The sequence below is a fragment of the Dysidea avara genome, chromosome 8 (assembly GCF_963678975.1).
Source record: "Dysidea avara chromosome 8, odDysAvar1.4, whole genome shotgun sequence".
Taxonomy (NCBI): domain Eukaryota; kingdom Metazoa; phylum Porifera; class Demospongiae; order Dictyoceratida; family Dysideidae; genus Dysidea; species Dysidea avara.
The window spans coordinates 21,789,526-21,816,579 of NC_089279.1; the positions used below are offsets into that span (position 1 = coordinate 21,789,526).

The 27,054-nt window shown below is 38.5% G+C and overlaps 3 protein-coding genes and 1 pseudogene across 3 annotated transcripts; 2 read left to right on the top strand and 2 right to left on the bottom strand.

The window, feature by feature from the left end:
- Nucleotides 1-362: 362 nt before the first annotated feature.
- LOC136264677 (tubulin polyglutamylase TTLL6-like) lies at nucleotides 363-4,737 on the bottom strand. Its single transcript, XM_066059456.1, has 3 exons — nucleotides 3,870-4,737; nucleotides 2,351-2,788; nucleotides 363-874 (listed from the first exon to the last, which is right to left on the bottom strand). Exons 1-3 carry the CDS (start codon nucleotides 4,623-4,625, stop codon nucleotides 434-436), a joined length of 1,635 nt encoding a protein of 544 aa, XP_065915528.1. The 5' UTR covers nucleotides 4,626-4,737; the 3' UTR covers nucleotides 363-433.
- Nucleotides 4,738-4,878: 141 nt separating this feature from the next.
- Nucleotides 4,879-9,806, bottom strand: LOC136264679 (uncharacterized). Its single transcript, XM_066059458.1, has 4 exons — nucleotides 9,097-9,806; nucleotides 8,124-8,263; nucleotides 6,467-6,811; nucleotides 4,879-5,418 (listed from the first exon to the last, which is right to left on the bottom strand). Exons 1-4 carry the CDS (start codon nucleotides 9,674-9,676, stop codon nucleotides 5,284-5,286), a joined length of 1,200 nt encoding a protein of 399 aa, XP_065915530.1. The 5' UTR covers nucleotides 9,677-9,806; the 3' UTR covers nucleotides 4,879-5,283.
- On the top strand, nucleotides 9,773-21,419 carry LOC136264678 (saccharopine dehydrogenase-like oxidoreductase). The gene is made up of 13 exons (XM_066059457.1): nucleotides 9,773-10,032; nucleotides 10,292-10,398; nucleotides 11,303-11,383; nucleotides 11,452-11,581; nucleotides 11,819-11,859; nucleotides 12,138-12,335; nucleotides 15,997-16,044; nucleotides 18,056-18,175; nucleotides 18,236-18,292; nucleotides 18,342-18,403; nucleotides 18,473-18,510; nucleotides 18,737-18,818; nucleotides 21,152-21,419. The coding sequence occupies exons 1-13, from the start codon at nucleotides 9,867-9,869 to the stop codon at nucleotides 21,255-21,257; spliced, it is 1,236 nt and encodes a 411-aa protein (XP_065915529.1). The 5' UTR covers nucleotides 9,773-9,866; the 3' UTR covers nucleotides 21,258-21,419.
- Nucleotides 21,420-21,877: 458 nt separating this feature from the next.
- On the top strand, nucleotides 21,878-22,780 carry LOC136264846 (uncharacterized; annotated as a pseudogene).
- The last annotated feature ends 4,274 nt before the right edge of the window (nucleotides 22,781-27,054 follow it).

Below are 27,054 nucleotides of genomic sequence, written 5' to 3' on the forward strand. Positions count from 1 at the left end.
ATATAGTGGAACCTAAGGTGGATACAGTATATTTTCCAACTGTATCTTTGGTGGAACACTAAACCCACAGCAAAAATATCTGTCATTTCTGTGCAAAAAATAAATAAATCCTGCCTGTGACCTAGCTACGCAACACAGGTTTCACTGCATCATTTTGTTGAAAAACTCGGTGCCACCAAAATAATGTTATTGCTTCCCAAGTTATCATACCAAAAAAATAAATAAATGAAGTAGCACAACACAAATTAGTAACAAACATGGAAACAAAAATGCCAGTGGCAGGACTTGAGTGCCCTGCACAGCAAAGAAGCCACAGGGGAATGCCAGCAGTATGGATAACGTACCCTGTGTATGTGCAGTATATTATTAAAATGAGAGCAACAAGTTTTCTATTTATAAATAAGTAAATAAATATTAATACATATGAATGCCATTATCTTTCGATGAGCTTTAATATGCTAGTCAATACATTGTGGAGTCTTAAATTAGTGTAAATATGTTTTACTGTCGTCAATTTAGTCTTGGCCAGTTTATGTGAATGTTTTACAATAGAGAAATATTGTGTTTCATTCTTCGAAGGAAATATCAAATGAAATCCACCTCTGCTCTTATGCTCTCGTACAAAGCTAATCACCTTCAACAAGTCCTTATAACTCAAGCAGGTCTTATGGCTTGGGCTACACAACGGTCCTGGTCCAACTCCAATCTGTAACTGCTCCAGTGCTGTGGCTACAGTTACTGCCACACTTTGGTTGTTCAATAAAATGTTCAGCATATCCTTTAAGAGACCATATTTAATAATAGTATATGTGTTTGTTGGATCAGGTGGTACCCCTAAATCATGAGACAATTGTATGGATGGGAGACCATTGACCTACAGTATTGTAGAAAAATACAAATAAGAAATGTTTTATATATATACATGTACCCACAGGAAATTAGTTTTGGTGGAGGAGGAAAATTTGATATCTATTGTTCTGAGGTGTCAATTACTTCAATGATGCATGACCAACCTCCTCAAATTCATGACAACATTTCTCTCTTGTGGTACATAACACACTAAATAAAAACATGACTATATGTACTATGATCGTCACTTGTTATTGGTTTGTGGCACCTTTCATGATGATAAACACCCTACAGTCCATAGATCTACAAGGCAGTGAAGGCACACACCAGATTTTGTTTAAAATACTGCAAGCTGGCAATGGACCTTATTCGCAATGATGTCACAGCCATAAAATGGCAGCGATAGTTGTGGGACTTTCGTAAAAATTGTATTGACAACTATGGGAGGAAAAATTTAATAATCATATCTCAGCCGCGAAAGAAGATATCGAGCTCTAACCCTCAGGTATGACTATAAGACATTACAATATATACGTAGAAGTGATTTTCGGGTGGTTTTCAAACTAACACTAGACTGTTATTCATTCAGGTACCTTATAACCATACCTGCAGGTTACAGTTCGATATCTTCTATATTGGCTGAGATATCACCATTTAAAAATTTTCCTCCCATAGTTGCCCATACAAATTTTACGGAAGTCCCACAACTATTGCGGCCATTTTTATGCGTCTGACGTCATTGCGGATAAGGTCCATAGATCTAAGCCGACTGAGTATCAATAGTCAATTTTTGCGTGAATACTTTATTAGAATATTTTGATTGTTCCACTTGTTATTAGATGCATACAGTGAGGAACATTGTTTGACAAGCAACCTGAGATAAAAGTGTATGTCTCATTCCATGGTGGACCGCTGAGATGGGAGATACTCAAATTCAACACTATATGGCTCAAAATGTGCAAAATGTATTGTAAAAAGAGCAACTTGCAGTTCTCAATAAAATGGCAAACCCACTGAGAGAAAACTAAGTATGTACAGTGTACCACTGTATGTAGTATATTAGGGATCATACAGGTTTGCACTTTCTCACAACAAAAGTATTGGTTAGAACCAACTTCACAACACCTTCATGGCACCTTGGCGATAATTAGTTAGAAGCCCAAAAGTGCCTTCACTATGACTTGAATCGCTTCCAATTAGTGCTGAGCAGTATAGCAATTATTTAGTAGTATCTGTTTTCGATACCTAACACCACAAAACCATGGATTTAAAAAAAAAGCTTCCCAACTGTATATGTATAAAAATTTCTAGACTTGACTCAAAAATTTTCATGCACTATTCTCACAAAAATGCTATAAAACATTGAAAATTCATAGGACAGACGGAGGAACAAGTAGATGAGTACTTGTACTGAAAGACATTTATTCAAGGACGCTTTTACTTTTATTAAATGTACATGGTCCTACCATACAGTGTCTAAGAATCATACATGTCAACTAACTTCGATTACAATAGGTTCCAGTGCAGCCGTTAAAATAACGTCCACTCCAAGTAGTTGGTAGCACCTGTTACAGTCATAGCCATCTAATGACGAGTGGAAGTTTTTAATAAATTTGTACTCCACAGTTAATAGAGTGTACGCTATCACTTCTTTGATTGAGTTAAATATCCCCTCTCCATCAAAGCCATGCTCTATAAACCACTTCTGCAGTTTTTCAAATGTCCAAGTCAGACTGGTTATTTTGGAGAACTTCTTGTTAATCGATGTGTTGGTCAGAAATTTCTGTTCCTTGCCAGACTGTGTGTTGTTGGGGTCATACTTCTCAGCAGTAAATCTTACCAAACCTTCCTTGTAGAAATATGCTCGTAATGGAGTGATCGACGTAACCAGTACATATGTACGAAAGTCAAACTTGTATCCATTAATAAGAAAAGGATCCTGCAAGAAAAATACTTCATGATAAGTCAGAAGACAATATGTAGTATTGGTCTTTGTATGATACATCACAAAAATAAGTACACAAATACCTCACTACAATAGAGCTTAAGAAGGGGACTATACTATCCCACTAGGGATTTGCAAAGAAGGCTACTACTAGCCTGTGTAGCAGGGAGTCAGAAACATGTTACTAAAGCTCTAGAAAAAATGACTCCACTGTTTAGGGACAGTTTTACTTATTTATTTATTAAGGATTTACAGCACAAGTGCTGAAAATGCTATACCAATAAGTAAAACCTTGAAAATTCATAGGACAGACATGAGAACAAGTAGATGAGTACTTGTACTGAAAGACATTTATTCAAGGACGTCTTACCATACAGTGTCTAAGAATCACACGTCAACAGGCTGTAGGACACCTGATCCTACAGCCTGTTTAAAGTTGTTAAACAAAGTGTGTTTGAAAAGGTGGAGAAAGGAGAAAAAAATCCATGACTGGACCTGGGTAGCCTCTTGTTGAATATACCATTGAGACTTTAATAACACAATTATAAAATACTTTAGCTACATACCATACATAGAATTTTTGAGAGCATAACTTTATTATGGGCCTCTTATCAGTATATAATACAAATACACATGTAACAGGGGATTACCCATGTAAAAATATATAGTGATAAATTTGAAAATCCTAATCTTTGTCTTGCTACAAGAGCTATGCCCTTTATGCGTACACATATTAGGACTCAAACCTTACACCTCATCAATTAAATACGTTAATGCCTCTGTTTGCCACCACAAATGTACAGGCTACATGTAGGTAGTGGTGAAACAGTACGGGGTACTTGTGCATTCTTGACTCAATGCATCATATGAGTGTTAACTCATACTGGTTAAGAGAACATTATATGTGGAAATATGTAGTTTATTTACCTACGCTTGGATAGTGATCTCTCAATCTTTCCCCACAACCTGTGCATGGGGTACGATATTTGTAGATAAGATATCCATGAAATCCACGAAAATTAGTATCCCACGAAATTACTTGCCATACGGTATATTATAGGTACTAGGTTCTAACCTTTAAAAATGGTTGTAATACATATCCAGCAAGTGTTCCTCTATCTAGTAGTTCCTTGAAGGAATGAATTACAAATATTCCGTGTCCTTCTCCCTTGTTGTTAGGCTTTGCTATGTAAGGTTCACTAGGGTGTTTTGACATCTCCTGCTCAAGTGAAACTACATCTTGTGGCAATACCCAGCAAGGAAACGTGAAATTTCTTCTCCTCTTAAAACCATTTAAAGCTTCTGTCATACTCCAACAAAATGAATCCTTTCTCCACAGTATGTGCCTTAATCCATAAATTTGTCCATAACGTTGCCACTGTTCAAGATTTCTAATGTTCTTAGGAGTGATACAAAACTTGTCGTGACCACTAAGGGTGAGACAAATGAAAACTGAAAAGTCGTTTGCTGATATACTCGATGATATAGATCTTTCCACCACATGCATACTGCGGTTGTTGAATGCTATACTCCAACCCTGCAAATCTCTCATTGCATAGTACCTCTGGAAGCTAACATCTTTGACAATCACTGGATTGGTGAATGGATTAAAAAACAGCAGGTTGGCCTCCACTTCGCAAATTTTTCTCACCAAAGGTGATATCTCCGTACTGTTGCTACATAGATCAGTGACTGTGGGGCTTCCATCCTTTGTAAGTACAACGTTTCTTGACAAAATGCTAACAAGAGTCTTCAGAATAATTATTAGAAGGGCTAAATCTAGTATATTCGATATTCTCCGATAAAGGTATCGTCCACTAAAAAGCATCATCTGTTAAGCTTGCACGGCGCTCCAGCTCTGCACAGTGACTCGCGGACAAAACGACACCCGAGCATAAACACTGGTATGCATCGCGCGAATTAAATGGAGGCGTCGCTGTCCTGTTGCTATGTACCACGTGATCATTGTATTGCAGTACATGTGCTGCCTGTCTCTAGCTGTACTAGATACCGCCTTAGAAACCACGTAGCGGCGGGCGCATCCTTTCTTGAGTGTTTTCTTTTGAGACCATCAGTTAGCCATCTGGTTATATACAGCTTTAATAAGCTAGCTACAAAAATAGTTATACACCATATTATTAATGTTATAGCATATCAGTAGCAGAGTTGAGTTGTAACAAATATCATGATTATCAGTTAGCTACTATGCAATGATAGAACAATAATTTGCATTAGCTAGTTTTCACTATCAAGAAACTATTTATCATATTATCAGTTGTGCAGTGGTAGATCTAAAGAAAGGCTTTCAAGTTCCAAGTATGACTCAAGTTTTTGATCACTAGCTACTGATTCAGCACTGCAGGATATACACAAGTTGATCAGACCTTGGCACACTGGCATTATCCAAATTTACAATCACAAAGAATTTGATTTGTAATATAAAACAAGATCTGTATATCAATTTATATAAAATATGAATAAACATCACACTACAACTGCACATGTACTAGTGGAAACTTGGGAATAACTGAACAGATAAATCCAATAACTTGAGCTCCTTCTAATATCACAATGTTGTCATCCTGAGTTCCACTTGGCTGCTTGTAGCGACCAGTGAAATGGAGCTAAAGTGGAAATGTTAACAAAACTTGAATCTTAAAAAAAATGCATTTTTATATTTTCGAACATTAAACACTACTAAATATTGTGCACTTTCAATATAATGCTTAGAGGAAAAAAAGTGGGAATGGAATGGTTCACTTATATGCATATGGAAACACAATATATAATAGGTATCAGTGGCGGATCTAGGATTTTTAAAAGGGGGTTTCTGAAAGTTGGTGTAGCTGAATAAGGCATTTCTCCGGAAAATTTTGAGACTTTAGAAGTTCTGAGATTGGATTTTAGGCTATTTTTAGTTACCAATTGCAATAAATCCAATGCTTTAAATAAATGCTATATAGCTAACTATAGGGCAAAGATGGTGACTACAAGCTGTAGCTTTGATTGCTCTATTAGTTACATGACTGCTCTATTAGAGTATCTCGATCGTTTTTAATATGTCCGGCTGGCGCCATACTTTCCTTTGAAGGTTCACCAGTCATTAAATATGTTGGAAAACAATGTAGCGTGCCATTCAATTTCATTTTCAGGTTTAATTGTTCCACCCATTACAAATGAAGAACAGTACGACAAATGCCACAGCAATCGATCCAGTTACTATGAAAATTCTGGACAATTCGTGACAGCTAATTGCACTAAAGTCACCACACATTGCCACAAATCAACAGCTATACATGGTAGTGGAGAAAGAAATGAGACAAAGGCATACACTGTAGTTGCTGAAAAAGCATGTATTGGGCCGAAGCAACGTCAAGCAGTGAAGAAATTAAGCCCGTAGTGTCAACCATAGTTGAGTTATGCTTGGCCAAAAGGCATCAGTCAGGCAGAAGACATTTTAGATAAGTAAATAAAAAATTCCATAGACACTTGTTGGAAGGGTTTGGGCTTTCTTGAACAGAAATATTATCCCAAAACCATCTCACTTTTTCTTCACAGCTTGACGGTATTGGTTAGGTATAACTTTAGAGCACCCTAAATCTCCATAAACCTTACTTTATTGTTGTGCTTAGCCTATTACCATGCATGTAGAACTATACAACTAGTACTTACCAGCTTGATTTCTGTAGAGCTGTCAAAATTTACAAGGCTCTGTTTAAACTTATCATTAAACTTAGTAGCCCTGAGAGTAATGTTTTTTGCTACAACAATTTGTGTGCTCATTAGAGGAAAAACCCCATCATTATTTCCGTGTATTTGTCCTGTAGACCAACCATTCACTGGCATTCCAGGAATTGAGAGCCGTTCAATTCTAAACAGAGAGCTGTCAAACCAAGGACGAAAAATGTGAGCAGTCCGAACTTTGAAGGTCAGCTGAAGTCCAGTAGATCCTTCAATAGACAATACTTTATGGTTGATACTAAGAACATCAGGGCTTTCACTTAGATCAATTGTGATCTGTTAAAACAACAATAATAATAACAATGCACAGTCAGTGGTATAAGACATTATCATGCTTGAAAGTGAGTTGTAGGTATGCACTTACAGTGTGTCAGTTGTACACCATCTTTTGTAAGAAACACTGAACTGGATTACGAAGAAATATGATTCCCAAGTACAGTGAAACCTCTAAACTTTACAACCGGCTATAACTTTTCCCACACAATATTGAGGTTTTCCACTCTCAGAGGTAAATGTGAATGGAGCTACATATGTCTGCTAGGACCAAAACCTTAGTCCTTATTACGGATGTATTTTCTGATGTTTCCTTTAATAAGAGAGTTCTTTAAGAGAGGTTTCACTGTATTTTATTACACAAACCCAAAAAACAGGCATCACACAATTCAGAGGAGACTAGGGGTCTACTGTCTACCGATATAGGTGTGGCTGGTACAAACTGTTCATATCGGTAGAACTTGACATTGTTGACAAAATCGTACTGACACAGAATGAAGGGACTGTGCAATGATTAAGTCACACTTTAATCCCCATACAAGACTAAGCCAGCTTCGTGTATCATTCTCTGTGCATAATGCTGTGATACAAGCAGAACACAGTCATAAACTACACAAAACAACTACATTGCTTATTAATACGAGGGCATGTGTCATAGCCTCATACCATTCCTTTGATGTGGTGATATAGCACACTAATTATGTCAAGAAAGGTTAACAAACAAGATTAGCAGTTTATTAGGGATCAGTACAACAAAAGTACACAGTTGTGCAGGTTAAACAGGGACGACCCATTTGTATATAAAGGATTAAATATATATGTGAAGTACAGATTTAATCCTTACTTTAGCCATGCTAATTGCACTTCAGATGATTTTTTTAAGTTTTAAGCATAACACTTTTTACTGTAATGATCCCCACAAAGGAAGCCAAAAGTACAAGCCCATTATGCATGCATTGCAGTATGCCAAATGGCACCTGTTGGGCTAAAGCGATGTCTAACAGTGACAAAAATCAAGTGCATGGCTGTTATTGAATAATGTTTGTCGAAAAGCATTAGTAAGTAAAAGCCAAAAATATTGGCAGCATTTTGGGCTGCACTGAAGGCACTTTTGAGCTTGGTTATGACTAAGCATTACTACTCTGCTAACTACTGCAAGGGTAAATAATAAATCAATAAATAGAACACACACACACATAAACTTGAGAAAATACTAATTCATCTAACAGTCACTGATTCTACTATGTACGTACATAAGATGGAATGGCATAATGACAATACATAATATATCACGGGTGCTACATTTCATACATACCGGTGTCCACCCTACATCATCATCTTGACCATAGGGACCAATCCATTGGTACCAGCTACTAGGCTGTACTGACACATGGTGATATTCCAATGGCCCATCTATCTCATCCATGTCAAACTTTTTTTTGTTTGCTTCAAATTCTGTTAGAAATTTTGCACAATTAATGCACAGATTGATATGTATGTGAGGAGTATATGCATTTAAATTGTAATGTGTCCATATGTGCGTGCGTTTTGGTCAGTAGATATTAAGCCCAGAATGCTTGAGGCTGATTAACTGTGAGTGCAAATTGCAAACTAGTTACAAGTCTGATGAGTTGTCGTCAAATGTATGTGATGTAATTAAAAAAAAACACTATATAGCTATTATTATTATTTGAGCATCACATCTATATATATCCTCCAGAACGATCTGTGAAAGTTGTATCCTGCAAGAGTTTTGGTAGTACACACATAAAACAGGTGCATACACACACGCTATATCATTACATACACAAATCTCTATTTCGATGCTCAATCATGGGTCACATAACCTTCCAAAAAGGAAGAGACAGTCAACAGCAAGGGTGGACTGGTACACTGCCAGTGCATGCCTACGGACAATGGTCATGGCGCAGCCACACAGAAGGAAACCAATACATTGAAATTGCAGCAGCATGTGCCACTGATGTGACAAATCCACCAAGCTGCGTCTGTACCACGTTATCCATCGGGAGGCTTGCAAAACCTATACAGAGGTAACAGGTTGGTATGACCATCAAAGCAGTACACAGCCCTCCTTTTCTGTTTTGAAAAGAATCCCAAATAGAAAATAGCCTTACTAAGCTCAACCAAAAAGTATGTGGTGTGAGGCCCATAATTGAGATATGCTTGTAGTTTGCCTTTCCTTTATCCCATGTTACTTTTAGGTCTTCCTAGTGCCATATCATCTCACATTATTAGATCTGTCAGAATATACAAACAAACCAACGTACTGTCTTTTAATGGCTTTATAGTTGAATAAAGAGTACCGTTCTCCCAAACATCAATGGCTGCGATTAATGGTTCAACTTTCTTTTGAATATCTTTATATTCTATTAATGCAGGTCTGGTAGGCCATTGCTTGTCAAATTCATCCATCCACGAATCTCCATACTGTTTCTTTAGATCATTTTCCAACTTCTGTTTTGCTTTGCGGCATTTGTCTTGCTTTTCATAGTACTGATCATATAGTTTCGACCTGGTCAGCTTTGAATAATCAAAGTACAGTAACCTCTTAGCATTCTCAAACGCTTCCTTATCAGAAGGCCCTGGATTTGGCCCTTTACCATTGTTCAATAAAAGTTCCCACAGAGTCGATACGTGAGAAAGGGTGGGTTCATAGTTTATTGAGCAACGAAGAGTATTATCTACTAATACTGAAGTGTTGTACGATGCTTTAGGGTTGGTGACATCATAATCCGCACTGTCAAGGCTCATACCCGTGCTCATTACAAACGTGGACGAAATGCCATCACAATAATGTCCTTTCACAGCCTCCCAGATCGCTTGGTGATAGTCTTGGCTGGCCGCCATGGAAAATATTCCAAAGATGGGGAATCTTTAAGCAAACGGTAAAAGAAAGCGTAGTTTTATTCAACAGATTTTGTACGGTATTTCCGTGTTGCGCACTAATTGGAAATCATAGTATACTGATACGCCACGTACATAACCGGGATATCAGTCTTACACTTTGCAGGCAACCCTCGCAGGTAACTTTTTGAAGATGTCGGGTAAACGCGAGTTCAACATCACCGTGTTTGGAGCGACTGGGTTCACAGGACAATATGTGGCAGAGGAACTACACCGAATCCAGCAGGAGAAAGGTCACGAGCAGTTGCGTTGGGCCATGGCGGGCAGAAGCGAAACCAAACTGAAGCAAGTTGCAGAAGGTAAAGGCGGTCTAGTAGCGCGCTAGTAACGGCTATTTCCTACGTATCAAGCTAAAACAAGTTTAAAATCTTTTTATTTTAGTAGCGGTCACAAATTTTGTACCTAAATGTTGTCATTATTTAATTTCACAGGTCAGTAATTTCGACTGTTATTGTCAAATAATTTGATAAGGTGTTAATATGATAAGTGTTCATGAATGCACCAAACACATAGCTTAGGTCAGAAATTTTATGAATCCAGTACTTATTATTCCTGTAGATTTGAGCCTTGGAGATGTGGAGTGCATTTCAGCAGATGTCAACATTCAGAAGTCACTCAACCAGATGTGTATGAGATCCAGTGTTATCATTAATTGTGTAGGACCGGTAGGTATCTTAACTATGTATCACTGTTGTATCCTATTATTATGCTGAGGTCATATGAGAGACCATCCCAATGATTCATACCTTGTTTAATTACATCCCAAAAGTCGTTAATTGTGTGTACAAATTGTATACTCCATTAGCAAGCTCCTATTGCTGAACTGTACTTGACATCTGTACTCATTATCAAGCTCATGTTTTTTTATTTGAGCTCTTGATTCTGGTAGATAAAATAATACAAAGGATAATATGTTTGTTGACCATGAAAAGTACCTGACCTGTTGTGATGCAATGTTATTGGGACACTTTTGAGGCTTGCATGGTAATGACCTTAACCAGAGTTCACAATATGACATGCATACACACAGTTTACCAGGTTTTTAAAAAGGACAGTCCATACTAGCATATTGTTGATTGCCTACTGTAACTTAAAACTAATTGCTCTTGTGTTACAAATTGAACATCAATCCACATAGTTCACTGCTCATTAACTTCTCAAAATGTTGGGCTACCCACATGAACATTTTTAACAATATACATATTGTTTTTTACCTATATGAAGAGAATTGACCTATGAAACTTTTAGCTCCGGAAACTTGATACTGCCATAATTCTTGTAGAGCCTTGGGTGCATGTAATGATGCAAAAGCACTTTAGTCAAAACAGAATTATTTTATTTGCATTCACATTTGTGCTAAAATTCCAGGTGTCATGTGAGTGGATTATGTTGTATCGCACGCACTCACACACAACACAACACACAGCACACACACACACACACACACACACACACACACACACACACACACACACACACACACACACACACACACACACACACACACACACACACACACAACCTCATCTTAGAGCAAGGTACACTGGTTTGGTATACTTTCATTCACAGTTCCAACTCTATGGAGAGCCTGTTGTCAGGGCATGCATTGATCAGAAGTGTCACTACATTGATGTGTCTGGGGAGACTTATGTGAGTGTTGTGGGCTAAGCATGCATGTTGAAAGCTTTTCTTGTTCATGTCCTTTACACCTCCTGTAGTTCATTGAACAGATGGAGCAGAAATACCACCAACAAGCAGAAGAAGCTGGAATCTTCATTGTGTCAGCTTGTGGTTTTGACTCCATCCCTCATGATGTAGGTGTAAGGTTCACTGAAGAAAGCTTTTCAGGTACTACAATGATATGTGTTTAAGAGCAGATGTGGGCTTACACACACACACACACACACACACACACACACACACACACACACACACACACACACACACACACACACACACACACACACACACACACACACACACACACACACACACACACCGCACGCGTGCACACACATTTGTGTACAGTGTATTTCATACAGTGTATGTTGTTGCATCTTATTATTTTGCATGTCTTTGTTATAGGAAAATTGGATTATATAGAAAGTTTCATTGAAGTCTTTAATGTACGTACATTACAGTAGTTTTGTGCGTGAAGTATATAACTGACATGTGTAATGTACACCCACATATTCCAGCCTACACTGTATGCTATATTGTTTGACAAGTGGTACGATACAAGATACAGTACTGTAATAAGTTTAGTGGCTGGATTGTTTTGTTTTACTATCAATTTTGGAAAGTAAGTCCTGAAAATGTTCTATTTTTTTTTCAAAGCTCCCTCATCCATGCAAGTTATGTCCTACTGAATTCATTGCCATAAAAATGACTTCTTGTACTATAGGGAACAGGATTCAATACAGGAACGTGGGAGTCATTCATTCTCAGCATTGCTAATCATTCCAAACTCACACAACTTCGACAAAAGGAGTCCAAGGCCAAGTTGCCAAAGGGGAAGAGACCTCCCAACAGGAGAACATTCCATTACAATAAGACCATCAAGAAATGGTGTGTGTTTTTTCCAGGACCAGATAATGCAGTGGTGAGTTGAATCATTTATGTTGGCATACCTGTATGATGTTAAACTGTCTTTGTGTGATTAACATGTAGAATCGTAGATAATACCAAAATATCACATTTGTGTAGGGATCACGGACATGAAACAAAGAAGGTTGCCTATACCTGCAGTTGCTGTATAAAGTGCACATTTAATTCCTACTCATACACAGCCGTAACATAGCTATGGTTGAAGTAGAGATTGAATGTCCGCTAGTGTAGCTACAGGTATAGGCAATCTTCCTTGGTTCACAGCTTTCCCTACTCAAATGTAAAACTTTAAATTTTCCTTATACTAATTTGTTTACTTTTTGTAACATGACTTACAGGGGTGTATGACTGGGAACCAGTGCATATCGCATCAAAGTAGAGTGGCACCAGACTCGTGCAACCAAACGGGTGTCCTAACTTCCAATTACTGAAAAGTGAAATAGCCAGTGTACAGTGTTACAAATAAAGGGCAGTACAAGAAGTGTCTCTGCAATCAATCCACTCACTAAGTGATAGTGAGTACAAGTAGCCATTGCCATGCTGCCCATGAACCAACATCTACACTGTACTTGAGAAAGAAATGTGACACAAAGAAGGACAAAGGTAAGCCCATTATGCAAGTATTGATTTGCAGCAGTAGGCAAAAGGTATGAAGTGATGTTGAACAGCGTAGAATTCAAGCCTGCAGTAAAGGTCTGCATTAACTTGTCAGAAACATTTTAGGCTGTCTGCGGTACATTCTAGGCTAAGCCAACACTGCTGGTTGTACTGAAGGAAAGGTGAGACGGTTTTTGAGTAGGAAAGTGTAAATCATTTCATAATCCTTACTATACAGTACTGCTGCTGTACTGTATTTGCACTTTTTTTCTTCTTGGTATTTATAGGATTCTCAGACTCATTCATACTCAGTATTTGTAGTTAGTGATGTGGTATCGGTAGCAAGATGAGCTAGTGCTAAAATGGGCACGCCCATAGGGATAATTGGATCTCTCTCGGACTAGTGTGTGACTATTATGTAATCACATGAGGTGTTTTTAATTAAAATACACTGTAGTTCCGGACTGCTGTATTAGAGTGACTGCTGTATTAGAGTATCTCGATCTCATTTTTGTAAGAGTGAATAACAGACAAAGAAACAGTTTCATAAGTTATATTACGTGTTTTTAAATATGAAATGCACTAATAATACTATTGGCAGTGATTACTTGCTTTCTTTCAGGCGCGTGTATTGCACATTTTAATTAAATTTTCAAATATCGTCCCTATTATGCTTTTGGTCACCTATTATGCTTTAAATTATGCCGGCATAATCGGTCGGGGCCTATTGTGTGCTCGTCCCATTTACTGCTCGCCAGCTGCTGTTCTATCCATCACCGTGGTGCGCCATCAGAGCTGTTACAAGGTAAATAAAGTATAATTACTATAGAGCATATAACTATTTGTGCAATCTGCAAAAGATGGGTTTTGCTTATTTCGCAGTCCTGTTATTCCATATTCCGCGTTTTACTAACTCCCCATCAAATGTACAGTAGGGAAGCCATCAGGCGCTACCGCAAATAAAACCTTGTGCTGTCAGCAGGAGGACACGGGTAAGTCCATGTTACGTACTGTGGTATGCCAAAAGACACCAGTCGGGCTGAAGCAACATCAAACAGTGAAAAATCAAGCCCATAGCCATCACCGTTATCATATGTTGAGCTTGACTGAAGGCATCAGTAAATCAGTCAGTCGTCAGTCAATCAGTAGAAAATTTCACCAAATTAAAATTTTGTAGCAACCTTTGGAAGTGGTCAGGTCGTACTGAAGGCTTGGTTATACCTAACCAATACTACTACGATGCCATGAAGGTATTGTGAGGCTGGTTTTAGGGTGATATTTTTGGCCAGAAAAGCCCAAACCATCACGATCCCTAATATACAGTACTATGATAGAGTTCAAATACTCTAATAGAACATACACCTGTATTAACAATATACTTTAATAGAACAGTCACTGCTACTGTTTGGGTAATCAAGGGTTTGGATAATCAAGGTCCTACTGCATCTAAAAGATTTATAATAAAATAAGGAACTCGGCTATGTTGCTTTTCTTTACATAGTAATACTGCAATGAAGACTTAACACAAAATTTTAATACAATGGTTTTCAACCAAAGGTTCTAGAGCATAATCTTGATTTTGAAAGCATAGTTTTGAGCATAATAGGTTTAATTTTTGAGCAATGCTCAAAAGCATAACAAGTAAAATTTTGGGCATAATAGGCCGGGGCCTATCACACAACCAATCACCCTAGAACAATCTACCTTTGCTAAACTTGCTTACCTATACTCTTGGTTCAAACCTGAAGACTTTTGAAATCCATTTAAAGACACACAACCACTGGACTTCCTAACTGAGCTCTAGTGTGACTCTAATAAATTTGGTTGTATACACATGAAGGGCAGCTAGTTTAACCTAAGAATAGAACTAGGTCTTGGGCTTTTTGTAGCTATATCAACTAAGGAGTATAGATAAGCAAGTTTAGCAAAGGTAGATTGTTCTAGGGTGATTGGTTGTGTGCTCGTCCCATTTAATGCTTGCCAGCTGCTGTTCTATCCATCACCGTGGTGCGCCATGCAGAGCTGTTACAAGGTAAATAAAGTATAATTACTATAGAGCATATAACTATTTGTAAAGATAAGTTTTGCTTATTTCGTTATTCCGTATTCTGCGTTTTACTAACTCCCCATATTCCGTATTCTGCGTTTTACTAACTCCCCATTTGATGGGAATTGTCTGAATTTTTTGTTGTGACTGATTGACTGCAGAGGTTCTTCTCCTAGTGTTTCTTTGTTTGTGATGCTGCGTAATGGGCTGAACATAGCTGAAAATGAAGCGTAATGGCTATTTCGCTATTTTGGTATGTGACATTTGGGGTACATGTTCAGCCAAAAACAAAGCCTGGCACCATTTTTTTTCATTTTAATGCATATGTATGGTATAGTGTTAAAAATAATAAACAAGTATAAGGAAAAATTAAGAAGTTTAAGTTCAATTAGGGTCATAGAAAAAAAAGTTGTGAAACAAAGAAAGTCATCTATACCTGAAGATAAACTAGTGGACATTCACAGCTGAATTAGGGATTAATGTCCACTAGTATATCTTCAGACCTCCCTTGTTTCACTACTTTTATTTCTATGATCCCTAATCGAACTTAAAATCCTTAATTTTTCCTTATATTTGTATAAATGAATGGGCTTCATTTATATGAACTAATTCACTTATCTGAGCACTTTTGAGATTGAACTGGCACAGGTGTTTGGATAATGGAGGTCCCACTGTATGTGGTTTTCAAGTAGTTCTGTGTAGTAAGGTTAATGATGTGATTCTTCAATTCTGCCAGTAGTCACCAGGAATTCAGCTGCAGTTGTCAATATTAATTTAATCAATTAATGCTGTATCACTAGAAACCATTTAAAAGCTTAGTTTTTCACTATTTAGATCTGTGAAAATTTCTGTCCTCCAAATAGCAGCCTCGTTGATCATATTTTATTGTAATACTGAATTATTTCATTACAGTAGTATTTATATAGTTCTGAAATAAACCTCCAATATTTTGGCATTGAAACACAGTGATGTAGTTAACTGGTGTCTATTATTGCTATGGTGTATTCTACAGGTTCATAGAACACAGCGGTACTATTATGAAACAGCAGAGAAAAACCCGGTTTGTTAACTATTTAGTGTACTCTAGTAGGTGCTGTGTGTATTAGGGCTGGGACGTAGCTTCGAATGCTTCGTGGGTTCGAAGGTTAAGTAAACTTCGAATTATATAAGTATCCTTCGAAGCTTCGTAATGCACTCATAGTCTATGACAGAATTACAAATAAACGTCGTTGTCTTTATAGCAGCTGCTTATTCCTCTTGCATGATCAATGTTCGTCTCTTCGCGATCGATCTTCATGTGCCACGTCCACTAAACCATTGCAGTTCAGCTTGCTACCATAGTTGCAGCCTTAAAACACCTTATAAAGTGATAGATAATGCATGGAAAGCATGCTTTTAGCCATTACTTGATGTTTACCTATGTATGATTGCAGTATAGCGGACACGCCCATTTGTATTTGATCGATCACGTCATTCAGTACTGCTACTATGCACTTTCCTAATACTTACAAAGTTATTAAATAGGTTTAGAAAGGTAAAACTTAAGTAGGATGTGCATAAAACTTGTAACTTGAAAGCTAACACCGAAGTTTCGAATGTTCGAACATTTTGTTAACAAATATTCGAAGGTAAATTTCAATGTTCGACCCAGCCCTAGTGTGTATTTGTGTCTCTGTGTGCATAGTACCTTCTTCCTTGTACCCAACATGAAACACACTGTTCCATATACGTAAAATACAATATCCCCCGACCCATTAAACCACTAGGCTTGTGTAGCTACTGAGTGCGGCTACCAACTAATGACTTGTCAACACTTTTGAGTCACAAAGAGTGGTCAGTGTGGCCAAACATACATACATACATACATACATACATACACACATACACACATACACACATACACACATACACACATACACACATACACACATACACACATACACACATACACACATACACACATACACACATACACACATACACACATACACACATACACACATACATACATACATACATACATACATATGGAAGAATACATAATTTATTATGACAGGCCTAATTCTTAGAAACTGACAACTGTTTTTCAAGGGAGTCCTTCACATATCCTTCTCAGACTTCCACTGGCCATGGACCTGAAGGAACCCCAACTTCTATGGTAGCCATTGCTCCTCTGCTCTAGGACTAAAGTCTACTGCTGGAAATCCTAGTTGGTCCAGCTTCTCCTTCAACAGTTCAACTAGTATAGAACGAGACAACTTTCCAAAGTCTCACAGTTTAAGTATCTTGCCTGCCACTACTGGGTGGAATAACTTACTATCTGCCCTGGGTCTTGGCCTTAACCAGCATTGCAATGGGGCAAGTGATTGAATTAACTCTTACCTTCCTGTGGTTCTTCTTTAGCTTTCCTGTGGTTCTTATTTAACTGCCATGTCACGTTCTGATGTCTCCTGTAATTACTGTCCTGGACCTGAACAGTCGAAATTGAATTGCTCAAGTCTTCGTGCCCTTTCTGTTAAATTATAGAGGGTGATCTCCCCTGGTGTGTTTCAGAACATGCTCTGTTGTGTCTTCATGGTGGTCCTTAGTTGCCAGAACTTCTTCATCCAACTTCTTCATCCAACTTCTTCATCCAACTTCTTCATCCAACTTCTTCATCCAACTTCTTCATCCAACTTCTTCATCCAACTTCTTCATCCAACTTCTTCACCCATCTTTCGTACAGGTAGCTTGTCATCCAAGCTACAAAAGTTGGATGCTCCTGGGACTGCCTCAAGGACACAACAGAGCTGGAAAGGAGTTGCTAAGCTCATCTAACTTTTGGTCTGTGAACGTAGACATAGTGCTTGTTGAAAGAAATTGCCTACACTTGGAACAGCAAATGTAGAAGTCAGCATATGTTCACACATTCATGATTTTATACCCAACCACTGTACTCGCATGCTGGGCACGTGAGCTTTGTTTTCCAGAAAGAAGTTATTTTTGGTCTAGTTCAACCGACAGAAAGTACACTTAATGTAGTGTGTGTTTGGATAAGCATACATGGAATTACTGTATGTGTATATATGTAGGTTAATCTGAAGACTTATGCAGCATTGGATTCTCGATTTCAGTCCATTATGCTGTCCATTGGATTTTTGTTCATTTACTTGCTTAGTGGCTTCGGCTGGGGCAGACGTTTATTAATGCAGGTACATGTGCAGTTCATATATTTCATAACACATTTACATTGCTTAAATAATTGTTTACAGTTCTGTGGATTCTTCAGTGGTGGTATGGCAAAAAAGGGAGGACCGTCAAAGGATAAAGTATGTGTAATGTTATTGTATTATAGTGCATGGATTATACGCACTGTAGTTGAAGGATACCACATTTGCTATTACAATGTTTGGAAGTGGTCAAAGTGACAAATCTGACGAGTGAGTGTCTGAGAAACACTTCATAATTGAGTTATGTACATGTACTACACTTACCCTGTTGTGCTCTAGGGGTGATGCCAAGATTACGACTCGTGTTAAAGGTGTAGGTATGTGCATTAGGATGTTTGTCTGTGCGTACCTCTGTTTGTTTGTGTGTGTGCGTGTGTGTGTTGCACAGTTAGCACAGCTAAGCATACAGGCATCCAAGGTGTTTATACCTACATATATGTAGCATATCTGTTGTATGTGTACATATTTGATGATCTTAATGTGTTGATGTTACCTAGACATGATGTTTTGTTTGTTTTGTGCTTTTTTTGCTGATGCCTACAGAACCTGGCTACATTGCCACCTCTGCCTTGCTGGTCCAGTCAGCTTTGTGTATGGTGGATAACAGGGATCAAATGCCTAAATGGTATGATGATGTTCCTGTGAATTATTAGTACATAGGCCAAGTTGTCGAGCATACATGCATTCTTACTTGGCACAGGGTGCAACGTTCGCATGCAGCGTGATAATGTTTCACAATGGTTGTATATATAGTTATGAATTTATCATACAGTACGATAGTACTGTATAGTAGGGGTTGGTAAGAAATCATATGGTTTTGTGGATTTTCACACCTTAAAAAATGGCCTTGCAATACGTTTTACCCCCAAAAAAAACCACCTGGAATGCATTAGTACTGTTATAATGATGCTGTACCTTGGATAAATGAAGCAAAAAGTCGAATGTTGCGATGTACAGTGAGTTTTAAAATTTTTCAAAATTCACCTATATTTTTTCTTGCCAGCCTGCCTGCTGTATGACCTGGTAGTGCTAGGTGTACGGCTCCAGAAATTTCAGACAGTCAAGGTGATGACGACAGATTCACGAATCTGTAGTTCCGATTTCGTTCTGTCCACTGCACCATGCTGTTTGCTTTCATCATTCATCCGCTTCTTTGTTCATCTCGAAGGATAATTAATAGTTTCGGCGCTTAATAATAGTTGCGGTACGCGCCACAACCCAAACACTTGATTTTAACAAAGTGTGAATACGTGTGCGTAAGATGAGGGTGAACGGTTGTAGTACCCATGGAGTTGTCTCTAGCACTTGTCATCGCTGGGTAGTCATTTTATATAGTCTTAATTACCAGTTTAGCTTTTTTTGTGAGGTAGCTAGCTAATAATGTCTTTGAGGGACGGCTCCACTTCGGGACCCAGATTTCTAAAAGCGAGGGTTCCACTCTTATAATGGTGGACTCTCCAGCCATGTTTTAATGTAAAATCATCAACATTTAGGCCATTAGAAATGCAGTTGAAGCCTTAAACAGTTGCTGTAATAGCTTTAAAAGACAAAGACGATAATTATTTTTAAAGGCGCTTATTGCGTACGAAGGTACCGTATACCCTAAAATATTTCGAGGGGCAAATATTTCGAGGTTGAGCAATGTTGCTGAAAATATAATTTTCGCGGATTTGCAAACACTCCCAAAATGTATCACACTATGGATGTCAAAATATTTCAAGGGTAAAATTTTTGCTGATAGCTAACACCCAAAACCGTGAAATCAGCAAAAAAATTTCCCCCTAGAAATATTTAGGCTATACGGTAAAAGATAGCTGCTTCAAGTGATATTTATAGTGTGTGGGAAGCAAAAGAGTATAATATTATATAGACAAAAAAGTAAACAAACTAGCTATTTAAAAAATTAAAAATTTCAAAAGGAAGTAGGTGTTGATATAATATTCACACTACAAAAAGTAAAGAAACAAGCTCAAAAATGTTACAGCTGAAATGAGAAATGTTCCAGCAGTAAAAAAAAAAAAAGGAAACCATATTAGATGACTACTTGCTAAAATGAGACACACTTTAATCCCTACTTTTGGCTAATTTGATGGTCTCATTTCAAGATGCTAGCCAAAAGTAGACATTAAAGTGTGTTTCATTTTAGCAAGTAGTCGTCTAATCTTGTTTCCTTATTTTTTACTGCTGGATCATTTCTCATTTCAGCTGTAACATTTTTGAGCTTGTTTCCTTACTTTTTGTAGCGTGTATATTATATCAACTCCTACTTCCTTTTGGAATTTTTTAATTTTTAACTAGCTAGTTAATATAGCAATCAGGATACTTTCAAAATTGAGGGTTAGAGCTCTTTAGTCTCCAAGGGTATCTCTCACAGTGTACATTTTTATAGACTAAAATGGGCTCTGACTTATTTTTAAGTTAATAATTATCTATTTTTAAGTTAATAATTATCTCTATCACTACTGTAACTGCCGTGTGGTAGAGTCAACTAAAAATGCTCTTAGCATTATTTTGTTTGTACTCTATAGCTAGTTGTGTTGTTTGGTATCAGATACAGTTATCCTATAGTTGTCCTGTATTATGGTTTGTAAATTGTAGTGGTTTTGAAGCAAATTGGAGCCTCTACAAATTCAGTGGTGAAGAGGTTTAATTCAAGACCACTTTAGCTTGATAAGGGCAAAAATCTCATTATGTACCATATAGCCTAAATATTTCAAGGGGGAAAATTTTTGCTGATTTCACGGTTTTGGGAGTTATCAGTGAAAATTTTAGCCTTGAAATATTTAGATCTCCATATAGTCTAATACATTTTGGGAGTGTTTGCAAATCCGCAAAATTTTTATTTTTAGCAACATTGCTCAACCTCGAAATATTTGCCCCTTGAAATATTTAAGCTATACGGTATCAGCTGCCTGCTGCACATGTTTGTAACATACTGTCTTCTTTTTTGTGTTACAGTGGGGGAGTCTATACACCAGCTGTGGCGTTTGCTGATACACCACTAGTTGAGAATTTAAAGAAATCTGGAAAGGTTGTCTTTGAAGTGGTTGAACCTAGTCCTTGAGACAATGGCTTAGATACTGATTTACATGATACTACATACATGTACATAGTTTGAGTAATGTTGTTAGATTTTGTTTGTACTGTAAATATGCAATGGATTGATCTGCATTTTCTGTAGTTATGCAATTTTCACAGTGTACAGAATAGCATTGTAATAAGATTAGTAGTTGTGCTTTTGACTGTTAGTTCTGGTAAAAGTGCCGGACTACAGAATGAACCAAGTTATTGCTACAGCCACTTGTAAAGCAGATAATAAACAAGCTACGCCGGGATATGTATAATATTTTGACTGTGGAAACACTATCAATGACAGACACCCTAGTTTCAATCCAGGCAGCCTTACAACTGTTTTGACAGATTGAAAGGTCAGGTAATTAGACATCTCAGTAATTATCCGACCTTTGGACCTTTTCAATTTCAAAAACAGTTGTAAGGCTTTCTGGTCTTGCTCCAAAGTCTGGCGTGGCCGCCCTTGATAAAGTTTCTGGATTGGTGGCCTCACTGGAAGAAATGTGACCGGAAGAGCAACATTAGTGTACAACTGCTAGTTGCACGTGGCCAGACCGCTTTTTCTCCCATGGCGCTGATTGATTAGAATTAGCAAGTGTTTTTAATTGATAAATGCCGTGAGAGAAAGAGTGGTCTGGCCACGTGAGACTAAGAAAACAAAAGGGCTAAACCAGTGATAGGGGCTAGTGGTAAAATAGGACTGGCGACTGTAGTCACTTTCCTCCAAGTATGCTGATAGGCTGGATATACAAGCTGGTGTCAGAGATCTGGTTAAAGCTGATAAAGTAAAGGCATTGACAGGTGCAACCGTAGTGCACCACTCAAGGAGATGAGAAACTGGTCAAGACATTTGTAGGAGTCACCGCTTTATTTATTGTCACTCCACCAACTGAGAACCATGCTGAGCTGGCTATTAAGACTGCAGAAGCTGCCAAGAAGGCTGGAGTTAAACATCTGATCGTTGTCTGTTCCAGTAGCCACTGTCACAATCGGCAAACAGTTTACTCAGCTAGAAGGAGCCATTTCTACATTAGGAGTACCATATACCATCAGTCTACCATTCTTCATAGACAACTACGTTGGCTTTATGGAGACAATCCAGAAGATGTCCACTATAATAATACCAGTAAATCCCACCAAACCTTATATAACGGTGGTAGCCACTGACGGTGGAAGGGCTGCGGCTGCTATTTTATCTGATGTGTCAAAGCACATTAACAAAACATTGTAAGTGATCGACACACATATTAATTTATGGTGATGTGGCAAAGTTGTTTTCTGGGGAAAGAAGTGACTATCACAACTAATACATATGAGGATACTGAGAAGATCATGCTGGCTATTGGAATACTGGAACCTTGGCAGGTGGAAGGTTTATTGGAGATGTACAAGGCAATTGACAATGGATCACCTTCTGTTACTCAAGAGAACATATCTGATTTTAAGGATATTACTGGAGAGGAGCCAACTAGCATAAAAGATTGGGTGAACGCTGCAGCACCTTTATTCAAGTGATCTTGTTAGTCTGAACTATATATTTGATTTGTAGCTATTATGGTGTACAGCTGTAGCTGCATGTTGCAACACGCATATTAGTACTTCCACGTTTGTATGCATCGGTGCTACTGCATCTATATGCATGCATGCATGGTGTCATGCTCAACTTCATGTACATGCAGGACCGTCTATAACTATTCAGTTGGTATGCACAATTAGTTGAAGTAGCCAAGGGTGGGCTTGGATGGGCACATGCTCACCCAAACCCATTATAGTGTATGTATAGGAATAGTGAGTAAATTTATTTTCGTGATGGACCACCTCCAAACACTCAGTTTAATAGTACATAATTTGAAGACTTGGCTAAGCTAGAAGTTATACTTGTGGGATTGTCTGTTGTCAAGATTTCATCTCTATAGACATGTGGAAAATGTTCTCTCAATAGATTAATATTGTTTGCAGTGGCATGTAGCCAGGCCTTCATGCAGAGAAGGGTGGACAAACCTATCCACAAGTTTTACCTAACTACCTCAAAATGCAAGTCATTCTGTATAGTGCATGGAGTCTGTACTTTAAAAAAAATGTTTTGTTGTATAATTGTATCTAGCTAGCTAACTGCACTGCTGCTGTGTTTGCAGCTTATTTTTATAGTCTATAGAATATGATATATAGCAGCTAGAGCAGACATTACACGTGAGAACTGCCATTTTTGATTAATTGAATCAGGGATAGAGAACAGTAGTCCAAAGTGTGTGGGAGGGGAGGAGACAAGTTATGTGGGCCGGCTGTCAGCTGAAAAAGCATTTGGCCTTCTCCTTCCCCACACATATGTGCACACAAGAAAAATTTGAGATGAAACTGAGAGCATTTTCAGTGGGTACATGCGTACTTGATAGAATACTACATTATATATTGCATTGTATTCTACTGTATTATGGCAATGACTAGGCCACTCCAAATAAATTCTGTTTCCCATCCAGGGCCTCCCAGAGAAATTAAGGGGCCCAGGGCAAAGAGTTAAAGTGGGGCCCTTCACCCAAGTTGTAAGGTGAAGACCAAAAAAAAAAAAAAAAAAAAAAAAGGGGTCACAACCTGCTGGCAATGACAATAACTACCCATCACCAATCATATCTCCTTACCTTATCTATAAGCTTGCTATACTGCCCCTCTGAAGAATACTGTGACTGCTCTATTAGAGTATTTAGATCTGACTGCTCTATTAGAGTATATCGATCTTTTAAACAGGTATTCAGTGGGCCCTTCATGGGGCCTCCTGGGGCCCCTTTCAGGCTGGGGCCCGGGGCAAAATGCCCCAGTTGCCCCCCCCCCCCCCCCCTGTGGGCGGCCCTGTTTCCATCCATTGCCTACATCTGTACTCTCAGCTCTACGGAAAGTTCCCGGGGCATTATTTTGTATTCTTCCATTATTTTCCGGTTTTTCTTGCATGCTTTACAGAATCAATCTTGTGAGGTTGTCAGCTCACATGTCAGTGTGCTCTCAAGTCAGCACAAATTTACGTATGTGCTAGTCCTGCAACATAAAAGATGAAGGTACAAGCTGTTACTTTTATTAAACTGTTTGCCATGCATATGGCTGTAGCTATCTAGGAAAATAATAGCTTGAAAAGCTGCCAATCTCATAATAGATTAACAGAGAATTTATTTGGACTGGTCCTATCAGTAAGATACTCCAAGAAGACCTAAGATCTCTACAGCTATACAGGAAAACACGGCATGGCTATTTAAATTCAGTAATACCCAAATGTCACGTCTTGAAGGTTACAAGAGCCACCAAACATTATATCTCCTTACTAGAAGTAGCTGCGAACTGTACTACTTGGGTGTAACTGTATACATTCTGGTCCAAACACGCCCACAACACGTACATCACCTACAACATCACTTCCTTTCTCTGTGCCTAACTATGTAAACAAATTTGTTTATAACTTCTATACAATCATTAATCAGTGAGATGATGAGATAATGGTGAAAACTGTACTGGCTCATAATAATTACCGAATTTACGCAGTGAAAACATAGCAATGTGGGAAGGGGATCTGAAACATAACTAAAATTAACAATAAGTGGCCTAATGTGGAAATGACACAGAAATACCAAGGAAGTTTCCCAGAACCGGCCACTATCCACTATACTGACAACTTGAAGGAGCAAATGATCCGGCATGAAAAACAACAACAACATGGTACATACATTATCTAGCTACTTGTACTATTAACTACAACTACAGACTACAAATTTATAACTAATGGATTAGTCTCGCGGCGCCCGACCCTTTTAGGGTCGGGTGCCGCGAGACTACTAATGGATAGGGGGATTGCCATCAACATCCGCTCGTCAACATCAGTACCCTGAAGTGCCCTGATACCTCAGGATCATTTTGGCATTGTTCATCCATAACGCCGCAATCGAATTTTCCCCTGATGATGACAATCCCCTTAGGCTTAGTTAGTAGTAGTAGTAGTGGTACTGTAAATTTGCTTTGTGTTTGCTAGTAACAGCAACAAAAAATGTCCCCACGGAAGTTGTAGTTACGCATTTTCACGTAATTTTATGACGTAAAAGTTACGCTCTAGCCGGAAGTCGCGGTGACCAGCGCTGACACAAATAGCGCTGATACAAATAGCGTTGATACAACTGCTGACACAAATTGAAAATTGAAATTGAGACATCAGCAACACTCAGCATTTTGGCTGCTTTCTAGAGGATTCGAGATGCTCAACCGGAAAGAAACGTGACCGGAAGAGAAGCATCATGTAGTCTTCCAATCATGCTATATAAAAGGCGTGCCATTTGAAATAACAATAATTATGGACATAACACACGTACATACTGAAAACTACACCATACTACTACTACTACTTATTACCTAACTATATACTTATTACTACCTACATATACTCTTAACTTAACCAATGTCAAAGTCAGGAAATTCGTCCTCAGCAGTAAGCGAATACTGGCGGAGTATCATTTTCGCATTGTACCTCCACAAGGTCACCGCAGATAGTTGCTGGAGAAGTTGGCGCCTAGCAAACTTTCTAGGTAAACCGTTTCTAACAGTTGTTCTGTCAGCTATGGATCCTAAAATTGATAGGGCATATGGTGACCAAACACCTAAGGTCTCACATACAAGAGGGATAAAATCTCCTCCATTATCATTCACATGCAATATCCTGGTATTGGTTGTCCTTAGCTATCTCACCAACAGCAGCGGCCACCCCAGCCTGAGAAGAAGCAGAAGATATGACAGCAGATCTGAGTGGTACTCCTGACGGAGAGATCAAAATAGGCAGGACTACCAAGATGAAAGTCAGGGTGGTATATGTCGCCAGGACGAGATTGGTCAGATGAAATTAGTCAAGCAAGTATAACCGAAAGTTAGGAGAAGACTGGGATCAAAAACAATGGCTAAACCAGTAGGGTTCATGATAGGGCTAGTGGTAGAATAGGACTAGCGACTGTGCAGTCGCTTTCCTCCAACTATGCTGATCGGCTGGAGATACAAGCTGGTGTCAGAGACCCCGCTAAAGCCGAAAAAGTAAAGGCATTGCCAGGTGTAACCATGGTGCAAGCCACTCAAGGTGCTGAGAAACTGGTCGAGACATTTGCAGGAGTCACCGCTTTATTTTATTGTGACTCCACCAACTGAGAACCGTGCTGAGCTGGCTATTACGCTTGGGCTATTAAGACTGCAGAAGCTGCCAAGAAGGCTGGGGTTAAACATCTGATCATTGTCAGTAGTCACTGTCACAATCGGCAAACAGTTTACTCAGCTAGAAGGAGCCATTTCTACACTAGGAGTACCATATATCATCATACGTCTACCATTCTTCATAGAAAATTACATCGACTTTAATTTGGAGACAATCCAGAAGATGTCCACTATAATAGTATACCAGTAAATCCCAGCAAATCTTATGCAACAGTGGCAGCCATTGATGGTGGAAGAGCTGCAGCTGCTATTTTAGCTGATGTGTCGAAGCATGTTAACAAAACATATACGATTGTAAGTAATTGACACACGTATGGAGATGTGGCAAAGGCGTTTTCTGAGGCTTTAGGGAAAGAAGTGACTATCACAACTAATACATATGAGGATGTTGAAAAGGCCTTGCTAGCTGTGGGGATATTTCAACCTTGGCAAGTAGAGGGTTTATTGGAGATATACAAGGCAATTGATAGCGAATTGCCTTCTTTAACTCAAGGAAACGAATCTGATTTCAAGGATATTACTGGAGAAGAACCAACTAGCTTAAAGGATTGGGTGAACAATGT

Coding starts and splice junctions, on each gene's coding strand:
- LOC136264678 (XM_066059457.1), top strand. CDS start 9,867: ATGTCGGGTAAACGCGAGTTCAACATCACCGTGTTTGGAGCGACTGGG. Junction 10,399..11,302: donor TCATTAATTGTGTAGGACCG/GTAGGTATCTTA, acceptor TTTCATTCACAG/TTCCAACTCTATGGAGAGCC. Junction 12,336..15,996: donor CAGGACCAGATAATGCAGTG/GTGAGTTGAATC, acceptor TGTATTCTACAG/GTTCATAGAACACAGCGGTA.
- LOC136264677 (XM_066059456.1), bottom strand. CDS start 4,625: ATGATGCTTTTTAGTGGACGATACCTTTATCGGAGAATATCGAATATA. Junction 2,789..3,869: donor TATTACAACCATTTTTAAAG/GTTAGAACCTAG, acceptor TTTTTCTTGCAG/GATCCTTTTCTTATTAATGG. Junction 875..2,350: donor TGGAACCTATTGTAATCGAA/GTTAGTTGACAT, acceptor ACAATACTGTAG/GTCAATGGTCTCCCATCCAT.
- LOC136264679 (XM_066059458.1), bottom strand. CDS start 9,676: ATGGCGGCCAGCCAAGACTATCACCAAGCGATCTGGGAGGCTGTGAAA. Junction 8,264..9,096: donor TATAAAGCCATTAAAAGACA/GTACGTTGGTTT, acceptor AATTTCTAACAG/AATTTGAAGCAAACAAAAAA. Junction 6,812..8,123: donor ATGATGTAGGGTGGACACCG/GTATGTATGAAA, acceptor TTGTTTTAACAG/ATCACAATTGATCTAAGTGA.